This window comes from Chelonoidis abingdonii, chromosome 4 (assembly GCF_003597395.2).
Source record: "Chelonoidis abingdonii isolate Lonesome George chromosome 4, CheloAbing_2.0, whole genome shotgun sequence".
In the NCBI taxonomy this organism is placed as follows: domain Eukaryota; kingdom Metazoa; phylum Chordata; order Testudines; family Testudinidae; genus Chelonoidis; species Chelonoidis abingdonii.
Window position 1 is genome coordinate 123371850 of NC_133772.1, and position 14928 is coordinate 123386777.

General features: G+C 45.3%; 1 protein-coding gene across 1 annotated transcript in view; it reads right to left on the reverse strand.

Annotated features, from left to right (window-relative positions):
* TRIP11 (thyroid hormone receptor interactor 11) overlaps positions 1-14928 on the reverse strand; it is a 97869-nt gene that overhangs the window by 59002 nt on the left and 23939 nt on the right. Inside the window, exons 8-9 of the mRNA XM_075065644.1 lie at positions 10567-10607; positions 6707-6802 (exon numbers count right to left, since the gene is read on the reverse strand). Of these exons, the coding sequence (XP_074921745.1) occupies positions 6707-6802; positions 10567-10607 (137 nt within the window). The remainder of the gene's footprint in view (positions 1-6706; positions 6803-10566; positions 10608-14928) is intronic.

A 14928-nucleotide genomic window follows, 5' to 3' on the forward strand; every position in this document is an offset into this window, starting at 1 on the left:
ACCAAATGTTAGAGGTTACTCACCACGTGCAGTAACATATTCATTGAGATGTTTGTTCCTATGGGTGTTCTACTGTAGGCAGTGTAGCAGCACACCTTGCACTTGGGCCACACAGGTGCTTCTTCCTGTCTCATGCCATGGGGGGGCATCTATATATGGTGTTGTGCGATCCAACCATCCTCAGTTCCTTCTCTAGCCAAGAGTTTATCTTTGAGTTCTGAAGCAGAGGGGAGGAGGGCGAGTAGTGGAGCACCCATAGGGAGACACATCTTGAAGAACCTAAGTTACTGCACATGGAGAGCAACCTTCTCTTCTTCCAGTAGTGTCCCTCTGGGTGCTTCACTGTAGATGACTGTAGAGCAGTGCCCATAGATGTAAGGCTGGGGCTTTGGAATAGTGTCCAATAAGGAGAGGACAGTGTGTCCTAGTAGGAGATCTGATCCTGCAACATGGATAGTGCATAGTGTTGGCCAAAAGAGTCCATGGACACCCAGGTGGCCTTTTGCAAATGTCAGTGATTGGCACATTGTTGAGAAAGGCAATTAATGTGGAGAGAGCGCGAGTGGAATGCGCTCAAGTTCCAGGTGGAGGTAGCTGGTTGTGCAGTTGATAAGAAAGGCATATGCACTAAGAGATCCATTTGGAAAGACATTGTTTGGATGCAGGCACTCCCTTTGACCATTTGGCGGTTGAGAGGAATTAGCACAACAATTGTCTGAAAGATTTAGTTCTATCAAGGTAAAGGCTAATGCTCACGTAATGTCCAAGGTATGTAGCATTGCTTCATGTTGGTTGCTATGCATTTCAGGAAGAAGCAGGGAAGATGGATAAGTTGGTTCAAATGGAAGAACAGCACCATAGCTAGGAATATTGGATGCATGCATAATGTGACCTTGCCCTTATGAAAAACTGTATTTGGGGGGTATGCCATGAGAGCCCCCATTTCTTCTCTGTCAGGCATACGTGATGGCTACAAGAAATGCTGTTTTCATGGAAAGATGAATGTAAGAGTATGTTGTCATGGGCCCAAATGGCGGTCTGGTGAGAGAGTTCAAGATGAGGTAGTGACGTCATATGTGAGGGTAAAGGTTGTAAAGGTCTTTAAGGAATCTCTTCATGAGCAGGATATGCGAATATGGAATAGCCATTCATCTTGGGGTGGGGAATGCTGTGATGGCAGCAAAGTGCACACAAACAGAGCTTGTAGAGAAGCCTGATCTTTTAAGATCTAATATATAATCTAGAATGAATGGTAATGGGGCATTTATCACAGACATGATTGGCTGTGCACCAGGATTGGAATTTTTCCCATTTCTGGAGGCAAGTACAGTGAGTCATCTCACTTATTTAAGAGAACCTCTTTTATTGCTTACAAGCAGGACATCTCCAAATCCCGAAACCATGAAGGAGACATAGATTGGGTTGGAGGATTTGGCCCGTATCCTGCGAGAGGAGGTGTGGAATCAATTGCAGGGTGATCCGAGCACACAATGTCATGCATAGGATGTAAAGATACCAAATCTGTCATGGCCATGTTGGGAATATAAGGATGATTCAGGATCGTTACACCTGTATTTTGTGAAGTACCTTGAACAAGAGGGGAAAAGGTGGAAAGGCATAGTGGATCATCCTATGTAATAATGAAGGTGTTTCCCAGAGACCAGTGTCCCAGAGCTGCTTGTGAGCAGAATTGAGGAAATTTGGCATTCTTGGTGTGGCAAAGAGATCTATGTGGGGAAATCCCCAGTGGCTGAACATGCACTGAAGGACTCCTGTATCTAGTTCCCACTTGTGGTCTTGTAAGAATTGGCTGCTCAGTGAGTCTATCATGGTGTTCTGCTGTCCAGGAAGGCATGCAGCTGAAATGTTGATGTCCTGTTGGATACACCAGTTCCACAATTTCAGTGCTTTCGAGAATAGGGAGTGGGACCTTAGTCTGCTTTGTCTTTTGATGTAGAACATGCAGGCAATATTATCTGTCATTACTTTCATGGCTTGATGTCTGATCAGTGGTAGGAAATGTCAACATGCATTGTTAACCGCTCACAGTTCTAGAAGATTGATGTGCAGGGAGAATTCTGCAGGAGACCTCCTTCCCTGTGGGTCTGAAGGTGTGCTCCCCAACCAGTTAGGGAGGTGTTGGTTGTTAGAATTAGGGACAGTGTTGGCTGGAGAAAAGGGACCCCCATACAGAAATTTTGGTGATGTGTCCACCACACATGGATAGGAGTTTGTGAAGACTTGTGTCTGTGAGGTACATAGACTGTGCGTAGCCACACATGGAGACGTGCAACGTGGCGTGTTTTACCATGAATGTGGCTGCTGCCATATGGCCAAGCAGCTGGAGGCACTTCCTGGTGGAGAGCTGCAGGCTGGTTCTCATAGTGGATATAAGGTCGACTATTATAGAAAATCTTTGAGCTAGAAGGAAGGCTCCGGCCTGTATTGCATCCAGATGTGTCCCAATAAATTCAAGATGTTACACAAGTGACAGTGTCAATTTTTGGATGTTTATTTGAAGGCCAAGGTTCAAGAAAAGCTCCATCTTTCATATAGTGTGAATTGCGTCAGGTTCAGATGGCGCTTTGAGGAGAAAGTTATCTAAGTATGGGACTACGACAATGCCTTATTTGCACAGATATGTTGCCACTACCACAAAGATTGTGGAGAATACTCGGGAATGAGGGGCTGTAAAGAGTCCAAAAGGTAGTACCTTGTATTGGTAATGATTGGTTCCCAGGATGAATCTGAGGAATCATCTGTGAGCAGGGTGTATGGTGATGTGAAGATGAGTGTCTTGGTAGCTGAGGGCTGAAAACCAGTATTCATACTCCAGTGCTGGGATAATGGTTGAAAGTGTAACCAGACTGAAGTGTTGCAGTTAAATTAACTTGTTGAGGTTTCATAAGTTTAGGATCTGTCTCCAGATGCCAGCTTTTTTTGGATCAGAAAATAGTGGGAATAAAAACCTTTCCCTCTGTGTTCGGATGGGACCGGTTCTATAGACCCCAGTCTCAGAAGGTTATTTCCTTCTTCTCATAGAAGGTGATTGTGATAAGGGTATTTGAAGAGGGACAGGAAGGAGAGGAAGGACTGGAATGGAATGGTGTACCTTTGTTGATTATTTCCAGGATCTGTGTGTCCAAAGTGATTTGTCACCATGATGGATAAAATGGGGCTAAACGGTCGTCAAACTGGTGGGTTGTTAAAGATGGTTGCAGCAACTTTAACGGGAGGCGGCTTTCTTGGGCCTTGACCAAACCTTCAAAATTATATTTTAGATGAAGATGCATAAGAGGTAGCTCCATGAAACGGCATTTGTCTGCATTTTGGAAGGGGTCTCTGTCGCCTTTGTTGTGTGTCATACTGACAGCAAGGAATGAAATGTGGAACTCAGGATCTCAGCTGGTATTTCCCCTGATGTCTCTTCAGTGCTGGTTTACATATGTCGAGATGATCACTCGAGAGTCCTTTAGAGTATATAAGGACTCATCCATGTGCTCAGCAAATAGTTTGGAACCTTCAAAGATAGATCCTTGACTACAGACTGCACGCTTCTTTAGAGAATCCAGGGAGGTGAAAGCATGTCACTTGTCTTGTTACCACAGCTGTTGCAATGGAGTGAGCAGCCATGATTGCGGAATCCAGGGAAGCTTGTAGTGCCGTGCAGGCAAGGTGGTGTCCTTCAGACACGAGTGTCTGGAATTGCTCCTTATTGTCTGGCAGATGTTGAAGAATTCCTGTATTTTAGAATAGTTCATATAATTGTACTTGGCCATAAGAGCCTTGTAATTAGTGAGATGACACTGGCTGTTTGGTGTCACAGAAGAATATGCTTTGACACCAAAAAAGTCTAGCTGCATCCAGTCCCTCTTGTAGGATTTTGCCCTTGGGTGGTGTTAGCATCCCTTCTCATGTACCGCATTGACGACCCAGGAGTTTGGAGTAGGATGGGAAAAAAAATTCCAAGTCCTTAGTGGGGATATAATATTTTGTGTCCTCTTGCTTGTAGGTTAGCAGGATGGATGTTGGGGTCTGCCAGAGCACACTGACAGAGTCTAATAGGGTCTCATGAATAGGGAGGGCTATCATCACCAATGTGGAGGGGTGTAGGATATCAAGCAGCTTGTGTTGTTGCTCTTGGGACTTCCTTCAGCAAGATCTGGAGAGATTCAGTGATTCTGTAGAATAGTTCCTGAAAGTGTCTGAAATAGTCTGCCGACGTAGGAGGTCGTGGCATGATCGCCTCATCAGGGGAAGAGGAGGACAAGTGGAGTGGTGGTGTAACCTCTTCCTCTGTGTCTTCCTGCTGTTCCTCCATCGTTACTGGGTTGACATCAGATGGTCAAGAAACAGATAAGGATGGCGATTGTTCGTGTTTCTGGCTCTGCTCTATGGGTGGTTTGGAAAACTGTGCCATACAGATAGCCCATGGGGCCCAGTAGGGCCAATGTGGAGAGACTGGCGTGTGGGGGTTGCATCCATGGGGGTCCATACCAGACCCTCGGTTTGGTTCTGGATAACGCAGATGAGCAGAGGATTGTCTGTGTTCCAGATATGCGGGTGGAATGGAGTACTCATCATCCTCTTCCTCTTTGTCGTTGCTGGGAAAGGGTGGTGCCGTTCTCAGTGGTGAAAGAGAGTAGGGTTCTGATTCCGGGAAGAGGATAAACTATAGGGAGCTTGCAACAGAGGAGCGGAGACTCCGGTGTGTCACAGATGACCAGGTCCCTTCAACATCTGAACTGCTGTAGCACAGGCAGGAGCATCATCAGCACCAGTAGTTGTTTAGAAACTGAAGGAACTATCAATGCCAAGGGTGGAGTGCATTCCCTCGAGCAGCAAGTAAATGGTGTAGATGGCTTACTTGATCTTGAGAGCTTGCTCAGTGCCAAGGATTTGGTCGATGCCGACACTGTTGTCAGTGCTGACACACCCAAGGTTGTCTTGGATGAGGCACTCAGTACCATTTCAGAAGCTCTTGCACTGTGTTTTTTGGTCCCGAGAGACAGTGTATCTGCCTCTGGTCCTGCACATTTAGGGTCCTTGGACTTCCATTTAGCTCCAGTATCAGAGGTACTCAGACGGTCATGGGAGCTAAGTCTCACCCCTGATGATGTTGAGGCTACTGACCTTGCTGGAGATGGCTTTCTCTGAGGTGGTTCCTTGGAAGGTGAAGTAGTGGTCTATTTCTTCCCATTTGAGTGGAAAGAGAGGATTTCCTCTTGGATAGCCATAGCGAGTGGGATCGACTGTTGACCAAAATGAGGGTGAGAGCCAGGCCGGAGAGGTATCAAGGCTGGGATCCAAAGCTGGCCGTAGAGAACTCTCCATGAGGAGAATTTTGAGTCTGACTTCACAGACCTTTGGGGGCTCAGAGGTCAAGTTGATGCAGTGGGTGCACTTCTGTGTGACGTGGCCCTCACTGAGGCAGCGGATGCACCGTGAGTGCCCATCACTCACAGGAAAGGCCTCCTAACAAAAGAGGCACCTCTTGAACCTAGGAGATCCTGGCATAGTCCCAAGGAGGAGGAGAGCTCCCATTTGGAGAGAGCAGAAATCAGGGAAGCATAAGGTAATGGAAAGGGAAGAGTAACTATATAAAAAAATGTTTTTAGGGGGAGAAAATTAACAGAAACGGCTATTCTCCTACTAATGTAAGGTTAGCTAATGAGTCTCTCTCTAAAGGTTAAGGAGGTAGAAGGGATCTGCTCCGAATTCCATACCAAAGGTGACTGAGAAGGAACTGAGGGCAGCTGGACCACACAGCTATAAGTTACTCACAGCGCAAGATGAGGAGGAGTGCATGTGGGGCCCCATGGACACTGCTACCAAAGATCTTCAATCCCAGGCACAGGGGATCACATCACATACAGTGGAGCACCCATAGGCACACTACTCAAAGAAGAACCTAAATTTCCAGGGAGACCAGGTATTTAAATTTGATGCTTCAAGCATTATGTCATTTCTCTATGTTAACAACTTTCTACCAAAGAAACTGAAACCTTTGGATCTATGGTGCAATATCAAAATGTCGTTGTCATTCGCGGGGTGGGATGCAGTGTGAAAATAATGGCAAACAGAATTTAGAGACCACAGTGCAATGCCAAATATGAAGGAGAATCATATTTAACAAAACACTGACAGAAGCTGATAGAAAGCTATAACTACAAAGCTAGTACTTCAGAGATTCTTTTTGTCCTTTTCCTTTTTTTTTTTAAATCAACATCTGAGGCAACATATCAATGCAATTCTGTGAAATGGTTAATTTACAATTCAAAATACATCAGCTTCTATGATGTAATATGTATCAAGTAAATAAAAAAAGTGCAAAAGCTGTCTCTTTCCCTTACAATATGTCAATGGGATGTACTTTCAAGCAGTAGTAACAAATACAACTCAGAATCAAATACCTATTTTAATACGGGAATTTAACTGAAATAATTTCTTTTAATTTTGAAATGGAATTAAATTATTTTCTTGACATTTTTGTAAAAAATTGAGAAATAAAAATATACTACAAGTCCAACAACTTCATACAAATACCTTAATGAACAAAGTCAAATTTTCTAAGTAGATTTGAGGCTGGTCTGAAAACTTTACACAGAATAGTAATGCGCGCACAATGTGCTTGTTAATACTCTCTTATCCTGCAGTAAATGTATATACAAAACTAAAAGCAAAGATGGTCAATTAACTAACATACCTTTTCTTTTCCTAGTTTATGATTTTCTTCTTTTAGAACTTGCATATCTGTTTTAACCTTTAGACCATCTTCTCCTGCACCAATAAAACTATCAGTCTACGAAAAAACAAAACAAAACAAAAAACCAGTTGGTAATTTATCTGATAATTTTGTTCCTTCTGAATCTGTATCGAAGTATCAAAACAACAGCATCTGCGAGATGTCTACAACATTTTAGATTTTGCTATAAAGGAGCATGTAAGAATGAAAACAAACAATTTTTAGAAACTGACAATGCAAATACTATAATAATGCCGAAAAGTCTACATGTGATTTCTAGGATGCCTTCACCACTTAATTAAAAACAAGTTACATACTGTATTATACTGAACAGTAAACTGTTAGAGGGAGTGCAATGGTTCTAACTACTAGAGTGTGTGGAGTTTCTCATACCAGACTGGATATAGAAGAGATAGGGAAAGCGTATTTAATCATGAAATTATTGAAGTTATTTCCTTGATTACCACAAGACTATCTACATGAAAATAAAAAAGCTTTAAAGATGTTTAATATAAAACATACAATTTCAAAAGAGTGCTTTTCCTTACACTTGCACTGAGCTTGAGATAGAAGTGGGAGCAAGACTTGTTGAAAGCCTCTGGGTCAGGAGTAAAAGTGGTAAAAAACAAGAGTGATGTCCTGGTAGGGATTTACTATAGACCACCCAAACAGGAAGAAGAGGTGGATGAGGCTTTATTAAATATCTAACAAAATCAACCAAAACACAAGAAGTGGTGGTAATGGGGGACTTCAGCTACCCAGACATCTGTTGAGAAAACAATAGACCGGGACACAGATTATCCAATAAGTTATTGGAATGTACTGGAGACAACTTTTTACTACAGGAGGTGGAGTAAACAACCAGGGAAGAAGCTATTCTGGATTTGGTTCCAACAAAAAGGGAGGAACTAGTTGAGAATCTGAAGATAGAAGGTACCTTGAGTGAAAATGATCATGAAATGATAGAGTTCATGATTCTAAGGAACAGTGGGAGGGAAAACAGCAAAATAAAGACAATGGACTTGAAGAAGGCAGACTTTAAATACAAAATGGTCTGTATGGATGTGCTATTAATATGCATAAATACGCTAGCCTATATAGTGAGTGTACCCAAAGATTTATGTGGATGAGGGAATAAGAATTGGGCATTGAAGGTTGGGAACTGACATGAATATTCAGGATAGTCCAAGACCCTATAAGACGGCAAACCACCAAGCGGAGTTAGTTCTTTTAGTTCATCTTTTGTTTAACTACCAGCTACATCTGGGTGAGGAAACTGTAAGCAGGGCTAGAGCAATGGGTTGGGGTGCAGAAGGGAGTGCGGGGTGCAGGAAGGGGCTCAGGGCAAGGGACTGGGGCATGGGATGTATGAAGCAGCTCAGGGAAGGGGGTTGGGGTGCAGAGTGCAGGAGGGTGCAGACTGCGGGAGGGGGCTCAGGGCAGGAGCTTGGAGTGCAGAAGGGATGTGGGGTGTGGCAGGTGGCTCAGGGCAGGGGGTTGAGGTGCACAGTGGTGCACGGTGCAGCAGGGAGCTCAGGGCAGGGGGTTGGGGTGCAGGGTGTTCAAGGGGGCTCAGGGCAGGGAGTTGGAGTGTCGGGAGGGATTCAAGGTGCAGGCAGGGGGCTTAGGGCAGGGAGTTGTGGGGTGGGGTACAGGAGAGGTTCGGGCTCTGGTGTGGCAGCAGCATGCACCAGGGCCAGGGCAGGCTCTCTGCATGCCTTTCCTGTTCCCAGCTCCACATTGCTCCCGGAAGCACTGCAGCCCCTAGGGGAGGTTGGGCGGAGGGCTCGGCGTGCACTGCCCCTGAAGCTCCCATTGGCTGCGGTTCTCCGTTTCTAGTCAATGGGAGCTGCAGGTGGCGGTGTCTGGAGTTAAGGGCAACACATGGAACCCTCTGCCCCCCGCCCGGGAGCTGCAGGGATGTGGTACCGGCAGCGCCGCGGGCCGGATCCAAAGCCCTGAGGGGCAGGATCCAGCCTGCGGCCCGTAGTTTGCCCACCCCTGGCTTAGCTACTCTACATTTGACCCTTCTCCCCACCATCTCAGCGTTGAGGAACCTGGATCATCAGATTCATTTGGCAAGCCAGAGACAAGGTTAGTCCTTTGTCTTCCATCGCCAGGTCCCCAAGAAAGGGTGTGAGTAGCTTTTGTAAGGAATGATACCACAGCTACCCATAGAACTATATTATTTCTTTCTGATTCTATGGTTTGGAGCTTTGATGACCTTTTCTTTGATTTTAATAAAAATCTCTGAAGCTTGGCTTTGTCCTCAGCAGGAGTGTTCTCGCCACAGACCCTGAGAGTCCTTACTAAGTATTGGACTCTACATTCTCTAATTCCGTGGCCTGATTTCAGAACAAGAACCTGATTACCTTCTAGTCAGATCATTGATGCATATGATTAACCAGCCCTCCATAAGTCAGGTCAACAGACCAATCCAGGGAATTATAGACCTGTCAGCTTAACTTCAGTACCCAGAAAGATAATGGAGCAAATAATCAATCTGTAAGCATCTAGAACAAAATGAGGAATAAGGAACAGTCAATAAGGATTTGTCAAAAACAAATTAAATCAAAGCAACCTAATATCCTTCTGTGACAGGGTAAGAAGCCTTGTGGATAGGGGGAAAAGCAGATGATGTAATATATCTCAACTTTAGTAAGGTTTTTGATGCTGTCTTACGTGACATTTTCAGAGAACTATAGCCTACACAAATCTACTATAAGATGGGTGCACAATTGGCTGGAAAAATGTACTCTGAGTAGTGATCAATGATTCACAATCAAGCTGGAAGGGCATATTTAGTGCGGTCCCACAGGAATCTGTTCTGGGTCTGATTCTATTCAATATCTTCATAAATGATTTGGATAATGGGTACAGAGAATACACTTAAAGTTTGCGGATGACAATAAACTGAGGAGAGTTGTGAGCACTTTGGAGGACAGGATTAGAATTCAAAATGATCTTCTTGATACACTGAAGAAATGATCTGAATTAAATAGGATGAAATTCAGTGAGGACAAATACAAATCAACAGCACAAATACAAAATAAGAAATGATCACTTTAGGAAGGAGAACAGCAGAAAAGGATTTGGGGGTTATAGTGTTCCACAAACGAAATACGGGTCAGCAATGTAATACTGTTGCAAAAAAAGCAAAAAACATTCTGGGTTGTATTACTATGATAGTTGTAAGCAAGATGAGAAGTAATTCTTCCACTCTGCTCAGCACTGAGAAGGCCTGAACTGGAGTACTGCGTACAGTTCTGGGCACCATACTTCAGGAAAGAGGTGGACGAATTGGAGAAAGTCAAGAGAAGAGCAACAAAATTGATTAAAGGTCCAGGAAACATGACCTATAAGGAATGATTTTAAAAAATAGGTTTGTTTAGTCTGGAGAACAGAAGACTGAGGGGCAACATAACAGTCTTCAAGTACATAAAAAGTTGTTACGAAGAGAAGAGTGATAAATTGTTCTCTTTAACCACTGAGGAAAAGACAAGAAGTAATGGGCTTAAGTTGCAGCAAGGGAGATTTAGGTTAGGAATTTTTTCCTAACGTCTAACTATAAGGGTAGCTAATCACTGGAACAAATTACCTAAAGAGAGTGTGGAATCTCCATCATTGGAGGTTTTTAACAACAGGTTAGACAAACGCCTGCCAGAGATATTCTAGATAATACTAGGCCTATGGCAGTGCAGGGGACAGGACTAGATGACCTGTCAAGGTTCCTTCCAGTCCTACATTTGCATGATTCTATGATTCACATTAGTTCTTACTATTATGACTTCAGTGTTGGTATCATTTCGAAATCAGTTTACCTGATTTAAGATATTAAGTCTCATTATTTCTTTTTCTGCATCTGTAAAAAGAGCAACAACATTAAATTATTTATTTTGACAACCAGAAGATTAGGTCATTTAAATTGCTATACAAATTAAGCAGAAAAATCTTAGGGAACTAAACCAAATTGATGTCTCCAAGCAATAAACCTGTATACTTCATCAGCATGCTCAATCAGTGGGAAAAAACCCATAATATAACACCACAACAGCATGATTCAGTTTTCATCACTTCGCAGCTAGAGTCAAGCCAAGATGTTAGAACACAAAGTTACACAGTCCATCAGTAGTTACTGAAATTTAGCTTTGAATGAGTTAAGTACTTAAGACTTATAAAACATCAAAAAAAAAATCAAAATGAGAGGATTACATGTTTTACCACAACACAGACACTGCCTATAAATCACAAAGACAGCATCTTATTTTTGTGAATTACATTCCTATAACATCAAAAAACAATTCACTATAATGGAAAAATCTTCATTTAAACGTAACTCCTCCTGCCAAGTTTCTATAATGGTTACAAGCAAAAGCATATGCTTCTGTTACTTAAAAGTGGTCATTACTGCAGGAAACTCATGGCTAACAGTCTCGTTTTAAAGCAATTCCCTCACAAGAAACTCCAAAAAGCCCTATGTAGAAAAAGTTTAGGGGAAAAGAAACACTACAAGGCTCTCCTCAGTCTCTTCTGGATTCTGCAGTCAGAAATAGGGTTTGTCCCCTGTGAAAGAATAAGGACTTCTGGCCCTGTGCTTTGCTATTCTCTGGGAAACTACTGCAGAGGCTCCCTGGCTGGGCCACCATGTTGCCAGGACTTCCCAGACGGAATGCCCTGGAAGCCCCTGAATGGTAGCTTCTATAAAATGGATAGAACTCAGACAGTATTAACCCCTGAGCAGATCTACTTTGGGGAGCTGCAGCCCTCCCCCTCACACTTTGAGAGAAGATCTCTGGACCTGCAGACAACTCTCTCTGAGTTTTGTGGGAAAAACCAAATACTGCTGCAGACAGGGAGATCCATATTCAGAGGGCCTGTGTGTTCAGATATCTACAGTATACCATACCTAGCCCAGGGTTTCCTGGGGGCAAGAGAAGTAAAACGAGATGAAGTGTCAGAGAAAGACAGCAAATGGATCCGAAAGAGGGAAGTAAAAGAAAACAAGCCCAGGTTGATAAGGGAAGGCAACCCAAGCCAACAGGAAAAGACGGTTACTCACCTTTGTAACTGTTGTTCTTCGAGATGTGTTGCTCATATCCATTCCAGTAGGTGTGCGCGCGTCGCGTGCACGTTCGTCTGAGACTTTTACCCTAGCAACACTCGGAGGGCTGGCAGGGCGCCCCCTGGAGTGGCGCCGTCATGGCGCCTGATATATAGCCCTGCCGGCCCGACCGCTCCTCAGTTCCTTCTTGCTGGCTACTCCGACAGAGGGGAAGGAGGGCGGGTGTGGAATGGATATGAGCAACACATCTCAAAGAACAACAGTTACAAAGGTGAGTAACCGTCTTTTCTTCTTTATTAGGGCATGAATGCCGTGTACACAAGATGAGAATGCTTCCACTTTGCGAAATAAGTCGCCGCGTCGATGGCTTCGCTACCAAAAACTGTTACCTTTGTTCGGAGCACTGGCGTCAGAATCATTCACCGACAGAAGCCACGCCGTCAGTGTAAGGGACAGGCTGGCTTGACGAAGCTGCCGAAGTCTGTTTTATAGGTCCGGGTAGAATTAGTTGTATTGACCCGGACAGGTCCGCAGCATGCTGTACCATAACTGTTCACCATAGCCGGAGCATCAGATCAGTTGACTTGTCCTGCGCAACGTAGCATACTTGGATTAAGGAAGTGGAAGCATTACTGCGACCCCTTTCCAGGAATGAGAAAGGCATCGGAGGGACCCCGGAGGACGGCCCGGCAGGAGCAGATAACATCTGACACTTCCTGTTCTCCTCTGGACGAATAGCTATCTGGGAAACGCCCCACCTTCGAAAACAGAACAGGATGTCCGGACGGATGGCCATCGTGGCAGGAACGTCGGCTCAGCGTCCGCTGACTAGAGTATAATCCAGACCCAGCGGGAGGAAGGAGGCATTCCAAGTCGAAAAAGTCGACTGGCTATACAAATTCCACGTGTCAGAGCCTCTCTGCAAAGGAGATTGTCCTGTCCTCCTTGCTGTTATTATTGATAATCACATGGCATGTTGTTTCCATGACATAATGGCAACACAACGGTGTCCCTGTCAGTGCTCGCGAAATGCCTGGCATGCCAAGCCGGACCACGCCTTAGCTCACGGACATTGATTGTGGATGAAGTTCTGGTCTACAGCAAAGCCCTTGTGTCTAGATGGCCAGGAGTCGCGCCCCACCCCAGAGAAAAGCTCTCGTCTCAGATGATAGCGAGGGGTTGAGTGCTCGGATAAAAACGGTATACCGGCGCACACTTATCGAGGTCAGGGGTCCCACCAGTTGAGGGAGCCAATAAGTGTCTGTATGGTATCAAGACTAATCATATGTCCAGTGATCCCTGCTGTGGCCAGCTGGATCGCCATTGCAGAGGCGCGCGTAGTGTCTCGTGCTTTTCACAAAAAGTGCAACGCAAGCATGTGCCGCCAGATCGGTCGAGGACGGTGGCGGCATGTATGGGACATGGAGCCCCTGAACGAGAGAAACTTGATCGAATCTAATTGAGAGGGCAATTCTGGCTGTTGCTCGATTAGTCAGCAGCTCCTATGAATTCTATTCCTGATTGGAGCAGGATGGATTGTCTAGATTGATGATCATCCTAGACGAGAGAACAGTCTTGAATGAACGTGCCCGGTCCTGGCTCGGAAGCCCCTCGAATCAGCCATCTCGAGTAGGAAAGACATGAAGTGTGAGCGACGGAGAGGGCCGCGACTACCACGATAATTTATTTAGAACTCGGGGGGCCGAGGAGAGCCGAAGGCAGAACGCAAACTGCTCAAGTGATACACGGTACTAAAAGAAACCTCCTGTGTGTGGAAACTAATGATGGTCCGCTTCATGTCGAGGCAGCGTACCAATCTCCGGGATCGAGAGAAGGAATGAGTTTCCCAGGCATACCATGCGGACTTGAGCTCTCCTGATACTTGTTCAGAGCTCGCAGGTCTAAATGGGCGGAGGCCCTTTCCCCTGGAATCAGGAATACTGGAAAAACCTACTGCCTGAACCTTCTACTATGGCCCAATGTGGGCTCGAACATTCTTAGAGGAGTTGTCTGAGAGGTTCGGGAAGGGTGAAAAACTTGAGACGGTATCGCCTTCACACTGTGCTGGACCATTGTCTATGTTAGCTAGACACGCAGGAAAATAGCGGCGAGCGGTTGGAAACTGACTCGTGATGGTCTTGGGAAATGGTTCGTGTTGCTCTCGAGCTTACCACCTTCTATAAAGCTAGTTCACCCAACTGGTTGACGTTTAGTCCATACTTGTTTATTGTCTTAGTACGATATCAGAGGTCCATTCCTCTACGCTGGAAAGTCTTGTCGTATGCGACGTGGGTAGAACGTCGGGTTGGGACGAAGCTTCCTGTCTTTGAGTGCGGGGTTTTTCTCGTGTGCATCCCATTGAGCGCGATTATTACGATTGTCTTAAGCTTGAGGAGTGCTCTGTTCTTTGATGAGAACAGGACGCTGCCGTCCAAGGGCGATCGTTATTCGGTTTTTTTACTGGATGCCGTGGTGTAGTGGGTTGGGTTTTCGGACGCTTTGACAGCCACGAAAACGCCTGTAGCACGCCTGATGCAAGATTTCTGCGCAAGAGTCGCTGCATCTCAAGGCAGGCCTGAGAGGTCCTCGCCACCTTTTTCCTTCTGTAGAGGCCGAGAATCTTGCGGAAGTCTCTGGAGATAGCTACACAGAAATTTTCCCACTCCTCAAGTTTGAAGTGCTTAAAACGCTCAGTAGGGCCTGTTGACTGGCGATACTGAGCTGGAACCCCCAAGCAGAATAGACTCTTCCTGCCCAGATGGCCATCGCCTGATCCTCTCTAGATTGGCGAGGGCTGTTGCCATCTGCTCTGCTCGTGAGTCATGACCACAACGAGCAAGGGGAGGTGCATAAGTATTTACCCTGTGGACGACCATAGTATATTGCCTCTCACCCTTTTAGCCGTGGAGCACCAAGCCGGGTGCAAGTTGGTCGCTTATGCCTCCGAGCACGTAATGAAAGGGAGCGTACGTGTGTGGCGGCTCGCCGAGCATACTGACGCACTATTCGTACCTGTGGACGGGACCATGTTGTATTTTGCGCTCAACCCCTTTAGCCGTGGGACGGCACCGAAGCCGGTGGTTGCCAGATTGTATCGGCTCGTGCCTGGATGGTTACAATG